At 45.5% G+C, this 21151-nt stretch overlaps 1 protein-coding gene across 1 annotated transcript in view; it reads left to right on the top strand.

Annotated features, from left to right (window-relative positions):
* The window catches only part of Ebf2 (early B cell factor 2), a 192702-nt gene that overhangs the window by 141334 nt on the left and 30217 nt on the right, over positions 1 to 21151 (top strand). The window contains exons 8-10 of the mRNA XM_004630676.3: positions 9858 to 9975; positions 11484 to 11614; positions 12307 to 12433. Of these exons, the coding sequence (XP_004630733.1) occupies positions 9858 to 9975; positions 11484 to 11614; positions 12307 to 12433 (376 nt within the window). The remainder of the gene's footprint in view (positions 1 to 9857; positions 9976 to 11483; positions 11615 to 12306; positions 12434 to 21151) is intronic.

The following is a 21151-nucleotide window of genomic DNA, read 5'->3' as shown; positions in this document are numbered from 1 at the left end:
AAATGGAACAATGAGAGGAAACACTTAGATTAACAGCTCCATGAAGGAAAGGAATAGATCTTTATACACAGGGTAAGCTGAGCACCCTGTGAAGTCATAATGAACCCCATTCTTTATTTCTCTGCAGTAGGGATAGAGAGTAGGCTGTCATAAAATCCAGATGAAAATTAAGCCAGGAGAAGGAAATCAGGCACAGTGTCATTTCCCACATTCGAATTCTGAAAAACAATAAAAGTGAACAGCAGCTCAGGACTCGTGGTTGCTCACCCAGCGTCCGAAGCAGGGGGCTGGGTCAGTTCCAGGCTCGGGGAAAGAGCAATGTGCTTGATCAGTCGTCCTCCCACCCAACAGTGACACCCAAAAGGCTCTGTGAGTGGGGGAAGAGGAGGTAGAAGCAGCAGAGTAAGCGAGTGAAGTGCGTGGCATGGGCCTGTTTCTCTGTGGTCTTCCTAGACCCACGTGGAGAGAGCAGGGCCCCGCGTGGGGTCCTTGAGATACCTGTTGGGCCTCAGCAGTGTGGTTAAGAGTGGATGGTGTGCAGAGTAGTGATACGCCTGCTCTAATAACGCGAGTGTGGCTGCTCTGCCGAGTGGTCTCCAGTGCTCTGCAGAGTATCTTCTGTGGTGTCAGCTTTGACTTCCACTTGGGGTGCTCAGGGGCTTGAGCCCCAGGGTCTTATCTGCTGACTGAAGAAGACATGGGCACTGCAGAGGGCTGGGGTGTTTTCTGTCCCATGAGCATCTCCAGCTCTTGCTTTAGGCCATTCTGTCTTTCCTAACCTGAGCACCTGTCCAATCCGTGAATTGTTATTAATGGGCCCTTTCATTCCAAAGAGCTTGCTTGAAATTAGGATAAAAATTCTTATCACTGTGACATCTCAAGTTCACCCTGTAAATGACTTCCTTTCTCACTTGGGTCTACCAAAATCATCATTTTTCATTTGGACAGAAAACTGGGGTGGAGGACCACTCAAAGGTCCTGCTGTCCTCAGCTGCAAGAGAGTAGATGGCAGTAGGAGTGGAAGGACCCAGGTGTTGTAGTGGGGGAAGGCATTTCTGGGCCAGGTGGAGAGCGGTATCAGGGCTTGGTCGGTAACAGGTGGCACACACACACCCCGGGTGAGTTGGCATGGGGCACCTGGAGGGACGCAGGGCGGCTGAGAGGAAGCTCGGGTGCTGCCTGAGCAGAGGCCTGCAGGGCTGTCGGAGCACAGAGGAGGTTAGAAGACATGACGCGTGGTGCAGAAGCGAACCAAGGACGCAGACCTGCTTGGGTGGGGCTAATGGCGGACCTCCAGGGGGCAGCTAGACCACGTGACAAGCCTCGTGCCTGTCCCTGCAACGTGCCCTGCCACAACTGCGCAAGAACGATGGGGAAATTAATGTCTATGACAGAGACACCTCGTCCCCACAGCTGGGTGTTCGCCGAGAGCCTGTTTTACTAAGCAATGTGGGAGCAAAGGGCAGGGCTACTCGCGTCTTGGATCAGGGCCAAGCTCCATCCACCAACCCCTGATGATTTTTTTTTTTTTAAAACCCCAGCTCTTATATAAAACATTTAATGGCATCGCCATCTATTTTCCTTGAATACGAAATGTTGAATGTTTCTCTCACACCCGCTGGAGAGGGAAACGAGAGTTTAAATTAACTCCAAATGGTAAAAATTTAATACAGCACCAGCTGCCTGCAGGTTTCTTCAGCTCAGATCTCTTGGTCTGAGAGCCACCCCAGCTGCTCTCTGATCTCACCCACTGCTGGAAAGTTCTGGGCTACTGAGCAGCACGTTTAAAGCACATAATGAAAATCACTTGACTTATGGTCTCTCTGATCAACAGGTGAGTCTATTATCTAGTGGTGAAACAAGGCAGATAGTCCAAGTTAGGATAGAATATTTATCTCCTTAGAGATAAGAAAATGCCCTCTGAGGGTCTGAGGCTGTCTGAGGACTCCTTCAAGCTTTTCTCTGACGATACAACCTTCTGCTTTTCCACCCCAGACTTCTGGTGTGTCAGTGGGGACAGAAATCAGAGTGATACAGCTTTTGACAGACTCACAGAGAAAATGGGTTTTGAGATTTTTATGAAAGCAAAGAGAGAGACGGGAAAACAGGTAGTTGCCTCAGTAAATTTTAGGAATACACAATCTTCAGCTAGGTTGAAGCAAAGCTGAAATGCTCACATATTTTTAGGGGGCTCACATTTGACACTCAGCCTCTGGCCCGAACCCACTGCTGTTCAGTAAGATGTAGAACTTTCTGGAATGCAGAACTTCCTTCACTAGGTGACAAGGATGCATAGGCTGCTTTGTGGCGGCTCCTGGGCCTACGTGCTTCTCATTTCTGATGGGTGACAGGCCATTCCTGACATCCTTACAGGGCAGTATGTGGAACAGGGTGGTGGTGCCAGGGAATGGCACCCGGGGTATCATATGGCTTCCCTGGGTCTCCCCCAGTTTGGCCAGTGAAACGCTGCTCTTCCTTGCAGCATCCCTACAGCTTAGCTGGGAAAAGCAGTGGACCCAGTGAAAGGAAGTGAGGGAGAGGCCAGTGTCTCTGACCTCTGAGATGAAGGGAGATTCAGAGTTGTAAGGCAGAGGGGTGAACTTCAGTCTCCCCTAGTGTCATGGAAAGCAGATTTACAAAACATCACTGTATATTCCACTTGGTTTTCTAATGCAAGTTCTAATGGTTTCATACTAAAGCCAAATTTACCAAAATATGCTGGCAGGAAGTTCTTAATAATATGATTTAAGGTACTGTTGATTATAATTTCATTTAAAATGTACCAGAATAACCCTCCCCATTACTTCAAGTTGTGCAACTCAGTTTTTTTTTCAATTCTTCAAGGCCTATGCCAACATTAGCTTTTTTGAGGAAAGTGTCTGTCACTGCTTTTGTCTCTGGGTGATTCTTCTCATCTTTGGCCCTGGACTGTCACATAACTTAGTCCTCAATGATGTAGTACTGAACAGGAGTATTTTCTGATCATGTCTGGTATTTTGTTCATCAGCTCCGTGGAAAGCACCCCCAGCACTGACAGTGTTTTCTGTAAGCTGCCAGTGGGTATAGACAGTGCCTGGGAGACTCTGTGAATACCCAATGCTGAGGAGGAGTGGGGGCCCTTCACTGTAGTCCCAACACTCTGGAAGCCGAGGCAGGAAGATCACAACTTCTAGCCCAGCCTGAGCAACATAGTGCTTTAGCAAGATTCTTTCTCAAAATTCAAAACAAGGTTTCTGAAAAGGGCAGGTGATCTAGTCAGTGCCAAGTGCCCATGTTCCATCTCAGTACCACAACAGAGGAAAATATTCAGTGACTCATTGAAACACAGCATTATCTAGTTACATAAGAGAGTATCTTCCGCGAGCTGTACCATTCCTGCCTGGCCTTCCCTCCCTAAGTGTGGCCAATCCTAGAAGGCCTGGATTCAGTCTCCCCGATGACCAACTTTGTGTTCTCCTGTTTGGGACTTGAAACCTCACCGAACAGAAAATGTAGCCTTACAGAATGTGAACCATTATTACTAAGAATTCTGAGAATTCTTTTTTTCTTTCTTTAAATGACAGAATCCATGCCTGCGTGGTATGTGTTTAAAGATATTTTAGAGACTATGGAGTCCAGTAACAACAATTTTTAAAAATTTAGGCTTTAAATCTGGTTTGAAAATATGATGTATGAATAAAGTGGTAGGAAGAGGCAATTTTTGGTAGCCAATTTGTTGTTAACCTGGGCTGAATTAATGAAGGCTTAAGCACCATTGTGTCAGATTCCTTTTAGTTATGAGAATTAGCCATGGCATTAAAAAAACCAACTTGTATTTCTTCTCACTAGATTGTCCACCATGGCCAGAAGTCTGCCTTGATTTTCTCTGTCATTTTAATGGTCTCAGTGTCTCTTTCCTCCTTTCACAGGTGGAAAATAAAATCCCACGTAACAGTTATGCTTTGGGAAAGCTGAAATAACATATATAGCAACTGAATACTTATAAGGGAAAAGCACATCATGAATTTAATTCCATTTCCAGATGTAAAATGTCATAAAGATTTTTTTTCCACACTTGGCAAAATAGCCGGAATTTTCAAGACCATTTTATTTAGCTGAGTGCATGCATGTTTGTAAGCATGGCGTCAGAGGGTCCTCGACGTGGAGTGTGCTATAAATGCTTTGGCTGTAGCTTTCCTGAGGCCCCACATGGAGCTCAGCGGCCTGCGACCCTCGCTGGGATGGCAGGAACCTGTGTGTGACTAATGGAAGCAAGTGGTGTGCCTTCGGAGCAGGGACCTGATCTGCAGGGGGGTTCTGGCCACCGTAATTATTCCCTTTTGACTCCAGACAACGGGGCCATCATCTGTTTCGAGGAGACGATCGTTTAGCATTTAGTCACTGCCCCCATTTTTCATGCTGACTTCGGCTGTTACCCTCCACGTGTGAGACTTCGGGTCTTGGTAGGGACACCTGAGCACAAGCTGCTGAAGGCTACCAGAAAGCTGGGAGGGCGCAGGCCATTCCTCTGGCTGAGAAACTCAACCAAACTATACAGCTAGAAGCATAAATAAAACCAGCCACACCAGTGTGGTGTTTCAAAAACCCAAGGACATCCCAGTGGTGGATGTGAACCTTACCCAGGGGTGGGCATAAGTTAGGTTAGTATGAGTTCCCTACCATATTCAATCACGCAGTAACCAAAAACCATTGCACGATTGGAAAATCAACTGTATGGGCAGATTAATGCATGTGTCCACCTGAGGGTCCCTCCCACAGTGGCCTTTTATGAGCAGGAAAGGGCTCTTTACAACTCAGCTCCTGCTTTGTATAAATTATTAGGTCGAGAGATGTGGGAGAACTTTTGGGTAATGAGAAACAGAATTTGAGAAAGCCAATCAGTTTTCATGAGTATTTTTAGCAGACCGTTAACATATGTATAGATTGTGTTTTCCAGAAATTTCTTGTTTTGCTTTTTTTTTCAAGTGGAGATGCAAATGTTTCCTATGGGTTTCTCTTTCTGCAAACACTGCCTTGTAGTTAAAGGACTTGATGGGCTGGGGATACAACTCAGTGGCATAGGAACCTGCCTGGCAAGTGCAAGGTCAGGAGCTTGATCCCTGGTACCAAAAAAAAAAAAAAAAAAAAAAAGAAGAAGACTGGAAGCAAAATCTATCATGGTCATTCCAGCTTGTTCTGTATTTGTTTAGCTGGCTTCATAAATAATTAGAGACTACAATCGAAGGAAAATAAGGACTAGCAAAGACTACTTTCACTTTTCAAAATGCAAGGAATTTCAATTGATCCTGACTCCCTTTCTTGGAAACTTGGCCTAAGGGTATCTCATTGTGAATGAATTGCTGGTCGCTTTTGTGTGGAATAGAAAGGTATCCATTGAGGGGGGCTGTCACCTGCAATGACTTGGTGCTGAGATCTGCAGGCTTGGCTGTTGGAGCTTTGTGCTGCAGTATAGATATATCAACTATGAGAAATAAATGAAAGTTGTCACCAGTGTCAGCAGCAAAATCTGGGGTCCATCCCTCACAAATTATGGACATCTGTATTCCTAATTGGCATTCTTTCAGGCTGTGCCAGCAGAATGGCCATGCCAAGAGCGCCTGACAGCTTGAGAAAAGACGAGGTATGAGGCTGAGGTGACAGGAGACACTGAGGAGGCACAGAAGCTCTTTGCTACGGAATCCTCCCTCTATATTTGTTCTAATGCCGCAACTCTTAGTTGCAGGTACCTCCAAATGGCTCTAATCTGTACTAGATTTGCTACTTTTTTAAGCAGGTCGGTTTATGATCTTAGGAGAACAAGTGGTATTGATGGCTACATGACCAGAGGACCACTGGTAAAGATACATACAAATAGTTAACAAGGTAATGGTAAGAAATGTTGACCTTGATTTGTTTAGCTAAGATGTAAAGATTTTTGAAGGTCAAAGGTGTCCTTGTGTAGTGTTTTGGAGTCTAACTGTGCCTGACCCTCTAACATTAAGCTGCTGTGGCCTGCAGTTTTGAAGAGTGAAGCAAACCAGGGGGAAAGCGAGAAGGGGGAGAGAACAGGAAATGGAGTGAGGTGTTTCAGGAAGTTGTCAGGGGTTGACTGATTGATTCCAGATGGAAAGGGTCAGCCTTCATGACCCAGGAAATACTCACTAGGGGAAAGAAGTTGGCTGTGGACGGGGAAGGCCTGGGAGTGAGATGATGTTGGAATGTGCGTTCCACTTCCTTTAGCCTTAAAACATTCAGTAATTTTAACTTCTCTGAATAGAATAATATCAGCGTTGTCATCATTCATCAGGAAACAGTGAAGGAAGTTAAATTCGAAGCTTTGACTCAACTAAATGTATCTTCACTTCCAGAATGTAGTTAACTCTTCCAAAAGTGGCAAAAATGAATCTAAATTCATTATCTAAGTAAGCGTGTCTGTGTACTAGAACAACAGCCCTGCGTGGCTGATTTTTGTGTGGTGGAGTTTGTGAATTAAAACCATTACATTTTGCAAATTCAGTTTAATTGACAGGCTCTTAGGTGCCTCCTAGCCTAAGATATTTCAAATATGAAAAACCAGAACTTGGACTAAAACTTATATATGTGCATATAGACACACATGTGCTGCACATACATTTGGACACAATTTAAAATCTTGTAATAAATTTTGCAGACACTGAAATAATTCAGGTTAATTCCACCGCTGTCACAAGAGGCCAGCACTAGCCAGCAAGAGATTAAAATTTATTTCCATTGTTAATAGAAAATAATGAAGTGCATCTGAGCCACCAGGGTATGTCATTCGGGAAATGTTCACTTTGGAACTAAGTCTCACTCCACCCAAATGGACAGTGATGAAATCCTCTGGCTCGCGGCAGGAAGGCATGGGGAGCGTTAGCAGGCAGAGTGACAGGAAGCTTGCGAGTGCATTCAAGTGGTCTCCCAGAGAAGGTGCTTGCCTTCCGTAACTCTTGGGAGGAACTCAGGATCCTTTCCTTGCCATGTGCCTAGCATGGTGTGTTAACGACTAATGCCTGTCAGAGCCTGTCAGTGTTCTTTGGGATTTTTGTTTTGTTTTGTTTTTCAGAGACAGTAGCCAGATCTGCTTGCACACATAAGTGTGATTCCTCTTCTTTCTCCATTTATCCTGTTACTGTCGGAGGATAAGCATGTACACAGGTGATGATGGGCTTTAACATCCCTGTTCACTGTAACTCTGAGACGAAGTGGTCCAGCCTCTCCCCTTGCCTGTGACATGATCTTGTACTTTGTTAGACTCACTCTGATAAGAACTCGTGCCTTGGAGTGCTGGCTGGGAGTGATGGATGTCTCCGTCTTATGCTTGCCACTGCCTGATAGGAACTATCTAGGGTTTTCCTCAGACGCTACCATGTTAACATGGACACAATTGAAAACAGACTCAGACCCAGACAGCCTACATCCCTTGAATTGTGAGCAATTATATGGGTGATAATTTTCTGAATGACAACTGAGGTTCCTTCAGGTTTGTTCTTTGAATCCCTAGGCCCTGTCAAAATACCTGACATGTGGTAGGAGCTCAGTGTGTATCTGTTGAGTTGAATGATTGGACCCCACTTACATCTATGTAAAATTTCATATATGCTGCAGCACGCCTGAGGAGCGATTTGTGAACTCGTGGGTTTTAGGGATTTTCTCTGATTTATGACATTACAAATATTTTTAAAATGTTAAAAGATGCCACATAGAACTGCCTTGGCTAGGCCTGGAGAAGGCGCCAGGAGGGGTATTGCTTTGCAGGAAGGGACACAAAAACTTCCCAAGGGATATGCTCTTCAACATCTAGAGAGTGGCATAAATTGTGCATAGAGATTTTACTTAAAAAAAATACCCTTCCATACCTATGATCATCATCACTTTACATAGAGGAGGTGAAGAATGGACAGTGATATAGGTGAAATGAAATCAATAATAGTTTGACAATTCTTTTTTAAAATTTATGTACAGGGTCTCACTATACAGCTCAGTCTCATATTGATTCTCCTGTCTCAGCCTCCCCTGCTCTGGGATTACAGGTGTGCGCCACCATGCCTGGTTTTGGTAGTGGACTTGGCAGGCCCAGGGTGGGGACAGCACAGCATGTGGTACCAGGTGGTGGAACCCAGGCCCTTAGCTTGCCTAGGCAGGCACTTAGACTGCTGTGCTACCTCCCCAGCCTGAGTTTGATAATTCTTGAGGTCAGATGATGAATGCTAGTGATTCATTAAGAAAGGATCAGGTCCCCTCCTCTCCTCCTTTACTTAAATATAGCATGGCAGGACAGTGACAAGTAGAGCATCAGGAAATTACATTTTGGGTATAGGCAGGAAGAGTTCCTTTAGGACACGGCTCCTCATTAGGTACCTATTCAATGTCTTTCCTCGAAGGGCTGCACCTACACACACCATTCTTTAAAAAGACAATATCACCATGCATAATTGACATGAGCTGAGACTTAGGCTCCCGTGTAGGTCGGCTAACCTTTTGGAGTCCAGTCTGTCCATGGTAGGTGGGTTCCCTGCTGTCCCACTTTACTGACTTGTGCCTCCTGGAATGTCATCCACGCCCTGTGCTCAGCACACATGGAAGAACTCAATTTCTGAAAAATCTTATGGATGTACGTATGTATGTATTTGGTACAGGGTCTTGCTATGATGCTCAGACTCACAGTGATCCTCCTGTCTCACCCTCTACAGTGCTAGGATTACAGGCATGCACCACCATGCCCAGTTTCGGGGGCCAGCATGGCGTGGGGTCCTGAGGATCCAACCCGGGTCTTTGTGTTTGCCAGGCAGGTGCTGCACTAAGCTATCTTCCCTGCCTCAGGACTCAATTTTGATACAGTTCTGTTTGCTGCTTTCTTCTACAAAGTGCTCTGAGGATAGAGACCATGCCATGTAACTGCCGCTACCTGCCCTCTGTAGAGCCTCTTCCAGGGCTTGGACCATGGGAAAATTCCCTGTGTCTGACTCACTGGTCCAACATGGCGACAGGGAGGCAGACAGGACAGAATGCGTCCTCACTGGCCATGTACAAAATGTGCTCCTGCGTGCTTGACAATTATCATCTCACTTTGTCCCCATTTTATCTCACTTAGCCCTGTGTGATGTGAGCATTGTTTATATTTTTAGGTATGAAAAAACTGAGTTTTGAAAAAGTTCAATAACTTGTCTCCAGCTTTTGTTAGGAAGCAGCAGCCTGGGACTCAGATTCAGTTCTGACTACAGATCTTTGCTTGTCCAGGATTCCACACCCACCTCCTCCCTGTCTTCCTGTGAGATACTAAATGTCCCATGTTTGCAACACTGAATTCCAGGAACTTTATCATTTCCTCATTAGTCTGATCTTCTCTGACACTGTTCCCTCGTGGGCGGGGACACACCAGCATCCAGGTGTCCAGTGTGAGGTCAGGACACATTCGAAACAGGACAACTAGCTTCTGAGCTTGGAGCTGGACCCTCCAATGACCTTGGTTGTGTCTGAGTTTCCAGATTGTGCGTAGTCCATCAGCACCTTAGGGCTGCAGCCCAAGACCCCACTGGGAATGACAGTCCAGTCATTTGATGGAGAATTTTGTTTTCTGGAACCAGCAGGCAGAGGGCCACTTTCCCCCACTTCACGACAGGGCAGAGTTTGCATGCAAATATATGACAACACACGGACTCAGGGCTGCCTCTTTTCTGCTAGCTTCTATAATTCAGGAGGAGAGAAGCCTGCCGCATTGTTAAACATGGGAGCCATTCCCAAGTTCCATCCTGTCTCCCATTTGGCACATGCCAAGAGTGCCAAAGAGAATTCTGGCTGTTGACTATTTTCTGTGAAACTAACCCCAGCGCCCACCTTCTTTCACTTTCTCTACTCAGGTTGTGTTGTCAACGACGGTGAACGTGGACGGACATGTGCTGGCTGTTTCTGACAACATGTTTGTTCATAACAACTCCAAGCACGGACGGAGGGCGCGAAGGCTTGACCCATCAGAAGGTAGGCCCTCCCAGGCAGAGTGCAGCAGGTGAATGAAGTTCTGCACACATTGCCTTGCTAGACTTTCAAATTTATGTCTTGATGCTCAGGTTCAGGAGGTGCGCAGAACCATGTGCATCCATAAGCGCTGTTGTAGACACCGCCTGCAGCCTGCCGCGTAGTAAAACGCTCTTTATCGTCCCAGTCTCTTCCACTCTGGTCTGTGTTTCTTTTTGCAAGATGAGCTTTTCAGGCAAATGTAGGCCTATGACATCTTAGTTAAACAGGACCCTTACAGTGCCAGACGTGTATGAATAAGTGTCAGCTGTGTTCTTAAACAGATTGCGGGCAAAACAAAACAGTGCGCAGAATGAAACTGACACTAATTGATTTTTGTTTGCTTGGACAAGAAGAAATCATGGGCTGCTCTGGGTAGTTTTCCAAGTGCATTAAAGTAATTAGAAATACCGGTAACTGTTAAACTTCAAGTTGTCCAAAAAATTCAAGCCTATCGATGAACACAGCTGACACACCGAACTGAATTCCATCTCCTTTGTTCACCTTCCTTCCGCTTCTCTGACTCACGGGTGCTGGAAGGCCTCATGCAGATGGAAGGCCAATTAAGCCAATACTGTATTGAGCATGATGCTGTGCCTGTATATTGCTCACCAGGCCCCACCCCAACTTGGCCTTTAAAATATATCTCGTATCATTTTAAATAGGAATTAATGAACTGAAAGAAAATGATTGAATCAGTAAAGAATTTGGAGTGGTGTTAATTCTCCCACAGTGGGCCCTGAAAGGGGAGAAGAAAATCCCAGAATTCAGAGCTAGGAGCCCCCTGAGTTTCTTTTGACTGATTGGATGTGATTGACTGGCTGTTCAAAGGGGGCTCGTGTTTTTGGAGTCCTGCCAAAGTTCTCCTCCACCTTTGACCCTGTCAACTTTGGAAATGGAGTGATGGATTGACTTTAGTTATGGCCTGAAAACCATATTGGGTTCCTGTCGGGATGTAAAGTCCAGAGGCCTCAAACATGTGGAAGAAGGGAAGAAAATCTTTCCTAGAAAGTGAGGACGGTGATTAGAAATTGTCCCCTGATAGAGCCACGACACCTCCAAGCCCCAACAACTTTGACTATGATAGATTTTTCTTTGTCCTTCTCTCCCTAGCATATTACCAGGCCTTGTAAATCTTAACATCTTGGAGCAGAGGAGGTGGGGAGAGAAAAGGGATTTACACTTTTCTAGTGTGATCAACTTATAAAAATATGGGCAAAACCAACAGAGTTTTGAAAACAACCTTTGCACAATTAGCTAAGTGTTTCACTTTTTCACGTCTAGTGGTCAACTCATTAGGCTTTAATGACATGGTAAAAAATCAACAACCAATTAGGGAAGGACGGAAAGTGAACAGAACTCAACTTGAACTTATTAGAATGACCAACAGCTTCCCAAGAGGGTCTATTCCCCAAACTCCAAATTTCTACCTGTAAAGGAAAGAACTGATTGTTCCTTTCCTATCTTCACAGCCACCCCCTGCATCAAAGCCATTAGCCCCAGTGAAGGATGGACCACAGGAGGTGCCATGGTCATCATCATTGGAGATAACTTCTTCGACGGCCTCCAGGTGGTATTTGGCACCATGCTTGTATGGAGTGAGGTAAGCCAAGGCAACTTGCCTGCCCAATCTCGTTTGGTCCAAAGATTTCTTTGTTCTGAGGAAACCAGTTCCTAGTCCCTGAAGTATGAGTTGCATGCATGTACCTGACTGAGCACCTATTATAGTCCAGGCACCAAGGATGAGAACATGCAGAAGGTCATGGTCACCGCAGGGTCAGATTCTTTCCTCAGAAAGACAAATACTGACTATATATAGTATTAAAGAAAGTTGTGAAAAATTAGAAAAAGTGTAGATATGGGGTTATGGAAGAATGATGAGAAAAGATAGTGAAAACTATGCTTTGAAAAAATGTGATGATGCTGGGGAAGGGCTACATTTGCCCGATGATAGAAAGAACTAGAAGAACTACTTAAGCAGTAGCTGTGCTTAAGCAAGCTCTAACTCTGTGACACATGTGGAAAGAAATGTGCTGGAAACACACCAGATAATAATATTAGTTATCTCTGGTTATGCAATGGAATTTTTTCATAGTTCTATAACAGCACACTTTTCTGAATTGGATATATTCTGCTTTTGTAATCAGAGAAAAAACAAAACACATTGCTAAAAGATAAGTCATGGTGCTGTGTTGGGCTTGGAAATGGCCAAATCAATATCCAAGGCCATGTGCAGAGCCTTTGGTGATGGCTTGTCTAATAGGTATTTCATTTCCCTGCCTGTTTGTTCCTCAGCTAATAACCCCTCATGCCATCAGAGTGCAGACTCCTCCCCGCCACATCCCCGGAGTAGTAGAAGTGACATTATCTTACAAATCCAAACAGTTCTGCAAAGGAGCCCCAGGAAGGTTCATTTACACAGGTAGGTGGGGAAAAGATGCTTTGCTCTAGTGCGCGGTCTCTGTGCTTTATGCCCGTTCCCAGCTTTGAGGTCTTTCCAGCAGTGTGGGCAGAGTTGGTCAGCATGAGAAGTGTTGAGGTAGGCGTGGAATAAGGGAGATGTGGACTCAATTCTAGGTTTGTATTTTACTTAAGCAATGTCTTCCTGGGCTGGAAGATGGGCATGGCAGCTCACTTCAGAAATACATTCTTATGAATTTAGCTCTGCTGGAAACACACTGGAGCAGTCTCTTATCCAAGCAGTTGGACAAAAACAGACCAAGTTAGTGGCTGTAATTAATTTTCTTGAAAATGACTCAAGAGAGTGGCCCAGTTATGGTGCAAAGTGGTACAAAGTGTTTTATAACTTTATGAAAGTTAAAGCCCATTTATTAGTCCAGTATTTGCTTGGTTTCTCCTCTATAGCTTCTGCTTTTTCTAGAGAGGAGGTGCCTGTGATGCATGACAGGTAGGCCTTTCATTGCTGAAAGCTTAGAAATTTTGGGAAGAGGCAGGGGTATATGGCACAAGGCAGCTGGAGAATTTGAAAATTTAAATTGCTTGATGTTTCCAATGGACAGCCTGAGCTTCAGGAGGAGAAGGGACCTGTGTGGCTAGAGGACGGGCTGGGGTGTCAAGGAGGAAGTAGACACTGACTACATTTATGGATGGGAGGATGCTGATGGGCAAAGGAGAGTGCAAGGGAGGCAGTGACTCTGGGAATCCTGAGTGCACAGGCTGCAGGGGAGAAGGCTGGGATCAACAGCTCATCATGTGCTTATCGGGCCTGCTCAGCTCTTAGTGCAGACAAGGGAGAAAGAGAGAGAAGTTACCTTATAAAGGCAGAAGGAGGAATGGGGGATGCCTGTGGGCAGGGGTAGGAACAGGGAACGACTGTTGAGCAGATACAGTCCTAGTTTTGCAAAATGAGAAGTGTTGTGAGATAAATTGGAGGACAACATAAATGTACTCAGCCCTACTTCATTACACACTCAGAAGTGACTAGGGCAGTAAGTTTTTACATCAATGTATGTTTTATAAAAATGCCATGCACTTAACTGATTGTACTACCAGAGCTCCTAATTAATATTTTAGTGCCCTTTTATTTTTAAATGAAGAAAACAGAAACCTTGTAAGGACAGTTGAGCTCTCTTTGGCAGGAAATAAGGAAGGCAGCAGCAATTCCTGTGCGTGGGAGAGTACTGTGGAGGTGCTATCTTAGGAAAAGCAGTATCTACAGAGCAGGACTGTTGTTCATGGAAAAGCAGAAGGATGGACGGAGAGCAGGTAGGGTGTTGTACTTGGAAAGGGAGAGTGAGGGCCGTAGAGAAAGAGATAGGTAGACCAAGAGAGCAGGTCAGGTGCAGCGCACTCTCGTAGTGCAGTTTTGTTGCATGTAGTGTAACCTTATTTAACTCCAAGTCCTTTCTCAGGTTAAAGTGTGTTCATCTGGTTAGGGAAGGATTAGAAATAGGTGGGAGGGATAATGTTCAGGTGCATCTTTTTTTTTTTTTTTTTTTTTTGTGTAACTGGGGATTGAACTCAGGCCCTTGCTCTTGCCAGTGAAGCGCTTATTCCACTGAGCCATCTCCCTGACCCCCTTATTTCACATCTTTTCCTTTGTGTTTGCTCTCCTGAGATCAGTGCAGCTCCAGTGTTTTATTTAGTGGATGTGAGAGTCTAAGGCAGACACAGTAAAAAAAAAAAAAAAAAAAAAGTCGCCACTAGCTCCAAAGGGACAGAGCTTATTCACTCATTCCGGGTGGTGTTCATAGTATGTCCCCGTGGGGTAGTGCAACTCCAGTCTGAGCTGCAGGAGTGAGTGGAGTCCAGCCCCTCATCTCAATGAAGCTTGCATTCTAGAGGGAGAGATAGATGGCGAGGAAAATGAGCTTCAGAGAGTGAAAAGTGAGGGGAGGAGGTGGCCTTGGGCAAGATGGCCAGGCAGGCCTCTCCGAGGAAGGCATAGTGAGCTGAGACTGGAGTGGTGGGAAGGACCAGCCACAGCAGGATTCTGCTGCCTCCCCTTCTGTCTGTCTCCCTGCCCTCCTCTCTAGCTTCTTCATGCCATCTCCTTCTTGTCCAGGGACTCCTTGGGGCTGGGTTTTCTGACTGGTTCACTGGCGTTCACAGCAGCAGTACCCAGGAAGCCCATGCTTTGGTTGTGTGTTCAAGGGCAGTGTCCCCAGCAGGAAGCACAGCAAGACTGCAGAGTGAGCAGTCGGACAGAGCCTGGTGCCAATGAGGCAGGGCATGGTGTGACCCGGGGGCTCGGTGGGCAGGAAAGCAACAGGAGGTGATCGGGAGAGGTGGGGCAGGATGCCTTCCCCAGACAGGGCTTCTGGCCTCCCCAGCGCTTCAAGGACACCTCTTGGACATGGACGACAAGTTTGGTCTGTGAGGATCCGGGGGCTTTAATAGCTGGCATGTTGCAGCTAGCACTCAACTCTCTATGGAAATAAAGACTGATCTCAGCTCTGTGTGGGACTGTAGCCCTTTGGAGCCTCTGTGTGTGTGTGTGTGTGTGTGTGTGTGTGTGTGTGTGTGTGTGTGTGTGTAAGTTTCCTCTAATGCAGAGGTTCCACTCTTGGCTGTACTTTTAGACAGCCACCCTTTGGCTGGACCTCTGACCAGTGAGCTGCAAATCTCTGAATTCATACATTCATTTAACAAACATGTGCTCAAAGAACAAGAGCAATATCAGTATACTTCTAGCCACTTATACTTCTAGGAGAAGAGAGAGCTACCTCCAGTTTATGGTAGATAACTAGATTAAGTCTCACAAGAGATGTAAACACTCCAAGGGCTGCTGTCAGGATGCTGAGCAAGGAACTTGGGGAGGCTGAAGAAGAGGTCGGCGTAGAAGAGTTACAAATGCAGTGACAACAGAGAGCAAACCAGGGGCTTTCTAGACAAGACAGAGGAGACTGTGGTCTATAGTTCTTGGAAACACAGAGCCTAGAAAAAGGAACTAGACTCATAGGTGTTGTGTTGGGATGTGACTGCACTCTCTGCTGAGACACAGGGGACTCCTGTGGTGGAATGCACGTGCTGAGCGTGCCCATGTAGCTCAGCATCGTGCTGGGTTCCGGGCACACCGGGGCCACATCACATGGCAGGGCGCCGTCTTCTGAGGCACTGTGATGCAGTGATAGGAGGGAAGGTGGGCAGAGTGCCTGAGTCACCGCTTCCCCTGCTTCCACAATAGTTCTTTCTCCCTTCTTAGAAGGTGGGCTGCCTGGCCCAGGAAGCTTTGGAGGGGACTAAGTGACAGCATGACTGAAAACAGGGGTGGGCCGGTAAAGGTTCACCAGCCAGCTCTCCAGGGAAAAGAGGGTTATAAAGTACAGTGTCCGTTTGTAGCATTGAGTAATTCCCTTCTTGCAAATACTCTTGTCATGGTGATTTCAAGCCTGTGTCACATCGACCTGCTCTCAGTGTTGCTGAAAGCCGAGGTCCCTCTTCTCACAAGCTCACAGGTCCAAGGAAAGCACCCAAGTTGGACATGGGCAGGGTGGGGGTTGTATGTTGCATTCAAAAAGTATCCATCAAAAGTCATGCTTTTGTTGTCATCCTTAATGTATTATCATGGAAACTGATTTAAGCAGGAATTGTAAGGGATTGAGCTTTAAAATGGAGTCAGGAGGGGTGCTGGGAATACGCATGAGGGGAATCGCATCATCTTCAGCTGAGAGGTGAGGGCTAACCGAGAGCAGTCCAGACAGAGGCAGCAGCATGTGCAAAGGGCTGAGGTGGGAAAGAGCATGTGAGGCATTTGATGGTCATCACCAGGACAAAAGTGATGAACTAAAGAGAAGCTGGGTAGGAGCTAGAAGGGAGGCAGGTGCACACCCCACCCAGGCGTTTTCGCAGCTCTTGCCCAAGTACAAGGGAGAAGTGGGTGCAGTGTAGGAGGCAGCATTGAAGGGACTTGCTGATTGATTGATGGGTGCAGGGGGAGGGGAGGGGAAGGACCGCTGATCGGGTTTCACGGTTGAAAAACTGGGCGGGTCTAGTTTAGATTCTTTTTTTTGGTTTTTTTTCCCATAATTTTATTGATAAACAAATAGCAATGAGACAGTTTCAAATCAAATCGGTAGGACAGTTTAAATAATTAACACACTGCCTACATTCTTCTTAGTGGTTAATTGCTGTTCAAGATGTGGGCTTGATATCCTATTTACAAACACCATTTTTTTTTTAAAGGTAAAACATGCTACGGGAGTTCAGAGGAAGGACAAAATACTTCCAACTGGCCAAAAGGGTGGGGCGCTTAAGATCAGAACGATGCAGATTAATGAATAAGCTTCACACAGTGCCAGTCAAAATACTAACATGTTTAGGGAAACTTTACAAAGTTCACCTGGGAGGGCACTAAAGTGGAGTCCTTGATTTTGAAAAAAGGGAGGGTCTTGTCCTATCCCACATTAGAACTTCATTTATGTGTCAATAATTAAAACAATATGGGGCCTTCGGGACCCTCTGGGAATGTGATGCAACAGGAGAGAAGATTTAAACATGAGCGGTGAGTGCGCACTCTGAATGTCAGTACTCTGGCACCAGCGTGGCGAGGCCCCATCTCTGCTTGGCCTTTAACCCGCATGTTGGGCCAGCTAATCAAGTAGTCGGATGAAAACGTTAGGGTTCTAATTTCATGTCATAAATGGAAATATAATTAAATATTTCTATATATATATATATATATATTTTTTTTTTTTTTGGCGGAACCAGGGATTGAACTCAGGCCCTTGCGCATGCCAAGGAAGTGCTTATTCCACTGAGCCATCTCCCTGGCAAATATTTCTAATAAAATGCAGGTGGTTCAAAAGATTCTAGACCTAAAAAATCAATCTTGAGCCTCTCTCACTTCGCACTGATGGCAGAGACCAGAGAGCAGAAAACAGAATTACAGAAAAAGAAAACCTGTGTGTGTCGGACAACGAGGTGCAAAATAACAAGCTGGAAACATATTTCCTCAGTGAAGAGTATTATCCTACATATGAAAAGATTCATTCTTTTCAGCAAAATTTATCTTATGCCTACTATTGTCACCTGCTACATTACTCACTGTGGATAAAGAGAATGTTAGGTATCTTACAAATTGAGAAAAAGACAAATACTGAAATAGAAAGCTGGCACGTAAAATCAGGAGTTAATTCAGGAAGGAAAACAGTTAAGTGATAAGCATACAAAAATGTCTAGCCACATGAGTAATCAAATAAATGCAAATTAAGGCAATAAGATTACCACAAGTATTTCTTTATCAAATTTATCAAATATTTATCAAAAAATTTTTTAAATGAAAATATCCAGATTGTCAAAATGAACAGTGAGGACTTCCTATCCCACCACTATAAGATAGTAAAATAGCTAGAGAAAAGGTAGTAACTTGATGACACAGCCTCAAAGATGCATGTGCCAGGGCCAGCGCGATAGCTCAGCAGAGTAAGTGCCTGCTTAGGTAAGCTCAGGGACTGAGGTTTGATCCCCGGCACCGGCTGCACCCCAGGGCATGCTGAGCCAGCCACCAAGACCGGGTGGAGTGGTGCACCCCTGTAATCTCAGCTCTGGGGAGGCTGAAAACAAAAGGATCCCTCTGAGTCTGAGCTGTGTAGTGAAACCCTCTAACAAATACATTAAAAAAAAAAAAAAAAAAAAAAAAAAAAAAAAAAAAAAAAAAAAAAAAAAGGATACATGTGCCTTTGACCCAGTGGCTCTACCCTTAGGACTGTATATGCAGAAAATAATTGAATTTGCCCAAGGCTGTTTAGTGAAACACTATTTATAGAAGTGAAAAATTAAAAACATCCTTAGTGTCCATTAAGGGAGTCATTAAATAATGAAACATCTTTACACTTATTAAACATTGAGCAAACGCGATGGATGGATATTTATTTACACAAAAGACATTCATGATGTAAGATTTTAAAAAGCTTTAAAGCCATACGCATAGTATGAGCCAATTTTTATATTTACAAAAAATGAATAGTTTACAGATAGCCAAGGATAGGAGCCTTGCTGCACAGTGCTAGCAATGGCTTTTCTTGACGTGGGTTCTTACAGTTTTTATGATGCGTCTGTGTCTATAATTTTCTCATAAAATAAAATAATCATAATTAAAACTTAAAGGAATGAAATATGATACAAAAATTAATGTCATACATATTGAAACAGCATGCACCGGTGAGCTTGGTCTTCCAGGCATGAAGAAGGTCTTTCCAGCTGGGTGGCCGAGGCAGCTTCTTTCAGGAGGCTGCCACTGGCCGGATGACCCTGAAGGCGAGTGGAGTCAGAAGGGCAGGGACTCAGGAATCAGTTCTTTCCCAACTGGAGAAAAACTAGAAGCACCAGTGCTCTGGAGGGTGGTCAAAAGTCTGGTCCCTCTCAACGAAAGCTTCTACTTGAGGTCACTGGGTCCAACACAACTCAGGATGGTGGAGACCGAGAGCTGACGTCATCCACAGAGAGTTCCAGGCCCAAGAGGAAATGGGTTGGTGGCCTTCTGTCTTTCCTCTGGAACGGGCAGCACCGATATGAAAGTAAATAGTCTCAATCAGATGGCTGAACAGGCAGTGGCTTCCACAGGTGACCAAAGGTGACCCTGCTCTATGCCGATCTGAGTCCTCACTCAGTTGGCCCCCAGAGTTGTGAACTTTTTCCTACAGGAAGATGGACTGAGGCCTCGTGGGTTTCTAGCTGGCCTGGCTGAGTGCTGAGGGTGGAATCCTGGGCCACACACTTGCAGCACCTGGGGGATCAGTGGCTCCAGCTCCACAGCTAACTTCCCCGGGGGAGGGGCCAGCAATCTGAGCCACTCTGGGTCTAGACAAGATACTGGTCTGCAGTGGTGAGGTGAGAAAAATCCTCCTGATTCCAGAAGGAAAGAAGAACTTGAAACTTAGAGAGCTTTGGTGGGGGCAGAGAGAACCATCTGGACAGGAGGGGTCAATGAGAACTAGTGTAGAGGCAGTTGCTTCCAGAGGCTGGCTGTGTCATCATTCTTCGCTTGCCTTTCATTAGGTACCCGACCTCTTCGAGTTCCATTTTCCTCTGGAAAGGAGAGGACATGCTATTACCTAGAGCTGCTTGCCCAGTTTGGCAGATCATGAGATTCCTGCCTTTTGTAATTCCAGCCATTCCTGGTCCTGCACTTCTGGGGAACAAAGGTCTGAGGATCTGTGTTTTAAAGAAATGAACTTCAGAGATGTGAATTCAGCTTCTGCGGCTGTTGCACATTATGGCTTCAGGGTGTCACCCACCAGCAGGTGCTAGGTGCCTGGGCCTTTTCTCCATGAACACAGTACTGGAGGGTGACTTTTAGGTGGGGCTTCCTAGAAGACTTGGAATTAAGGATATAGGAAGGGGGTTCCAGCCAAACTCCTCCATCAGCCCCCACCTTAACATACAGCTGTGGCCCAAGGTCTAGCAGTTGATGGCTCCTGCACTCAGGGTTGTCCCTCTGCAATAGGCCAAGCCTATTAGATGTACAAACAGCATCAGGGCTTGGAAGAACAACACTTTTGTTCATACCTGTGCCTTGGAAGGTCTGTTTTCCTCCACTCACAGTTTGCTAACACGCAGCTTGCTGCTGTGGAATTGGGAGTCGCATGAAACTCGTCAGGAAGAGACCTGCTGCTGCCTCTGCCTGGTGTGAGCCCAGAGCTGTGCTCCTGCCCAGGCCTAGCAGGAGGACAGCCAATTTCTGCTCCGCTGGCTGGCTTTCCACCAAGAATGGGTACTAAGGAGAAGGAACTCTGGTACCCGAGTGACTGCAGCAGCCAGCGTGCAGGTCCTTGCTGGCTGTCTTTACCTCAGGTGGTGCAAGTGTGCAGGCGGCACTTGGAGGTGGAACTGCAGGTGTGTAAAACTGGGAATCTATCACCATGCCCAGGATCCACCCCAAAGCATGTTGCATGGGCTGAGCGTAGGTCGCCGAGGACTGGGGTACATGTACTTTTACTATCACTACTCTTTGTGGCTGTATTGTTCTCTATTGTTCCGCTTTCCAGAATCCAGGCCATACATTTGATTTTATATTAAGACATTTTCCATAAGTGCTATAATAATACAGAATTGGTAGAGAAAAAAGATGATAGTAGTTCATTTGTGTATTGAGCATGTAGAGAAAGACTCTACTTAGGAGTTCTCATAATCACCATGACTTTTTAATGAGTATATCAACATTATAATCTTGTTGTGTTCAGACCAGTGAAGTCACCTGCCCCATGCTCACCAAGCTAGGTTCCATTCAAATGGGCTCATTCCAAAGCTTTGATCTTAACCATTAACCTGTACTTCTTAGTGCTATACAGCTTATTAGAAAGCATGATTCTAAGGCCATCTGTTTGGCCTTATCTGATAGCTGGAGTTGCCAGCTGTGCTTGGCCTTGTTCCTCTGGCTGCTAGTTTGAGGAAGGGCACAGCTAATAGGCAGTAGCCAGTGAGCATGAAGAGGGGCTCGGAAGATACCTTGCCTCTGTCCAAGTTTTCTAGGTGGCAAACAGGATGTTTCTCGCTATCTCAGGCTGATGTATGTGTTAGACTCAGAGCCTAAGAAATGCCCTGAATTCCTCTTCCTCCTCCTCCCCCCTCCTCCCCCTCCTCTTTCTTCTTCTTCTTCTTCTTCTTCTTCTTCTTCTTCTTCTTCTTCTTCTTCTTCTTCTTCTTCTTCTTCTTCTTCTTCTTCTTCTTCTTCTTCCCT

Source organism: Octodon degus, unplaced genomic scaffold (genome assembly GCF_000260255.1).
Source record: "Octodon degus isolate 3935 unplaced genomic scaffold, OctDeg1.0 scaffold00036, whole genome shotgun sequence".
NCBI classification, from domain to species: domain Eukaryota; kingdom Metazoa; phylum Chordata; class Mammalia; order Rodentia; family Octodontidae; genus Octodon; species Octodon degus.
This window is presented reverse-complemented; position numbering and strand designations above follow the sequence as displayed.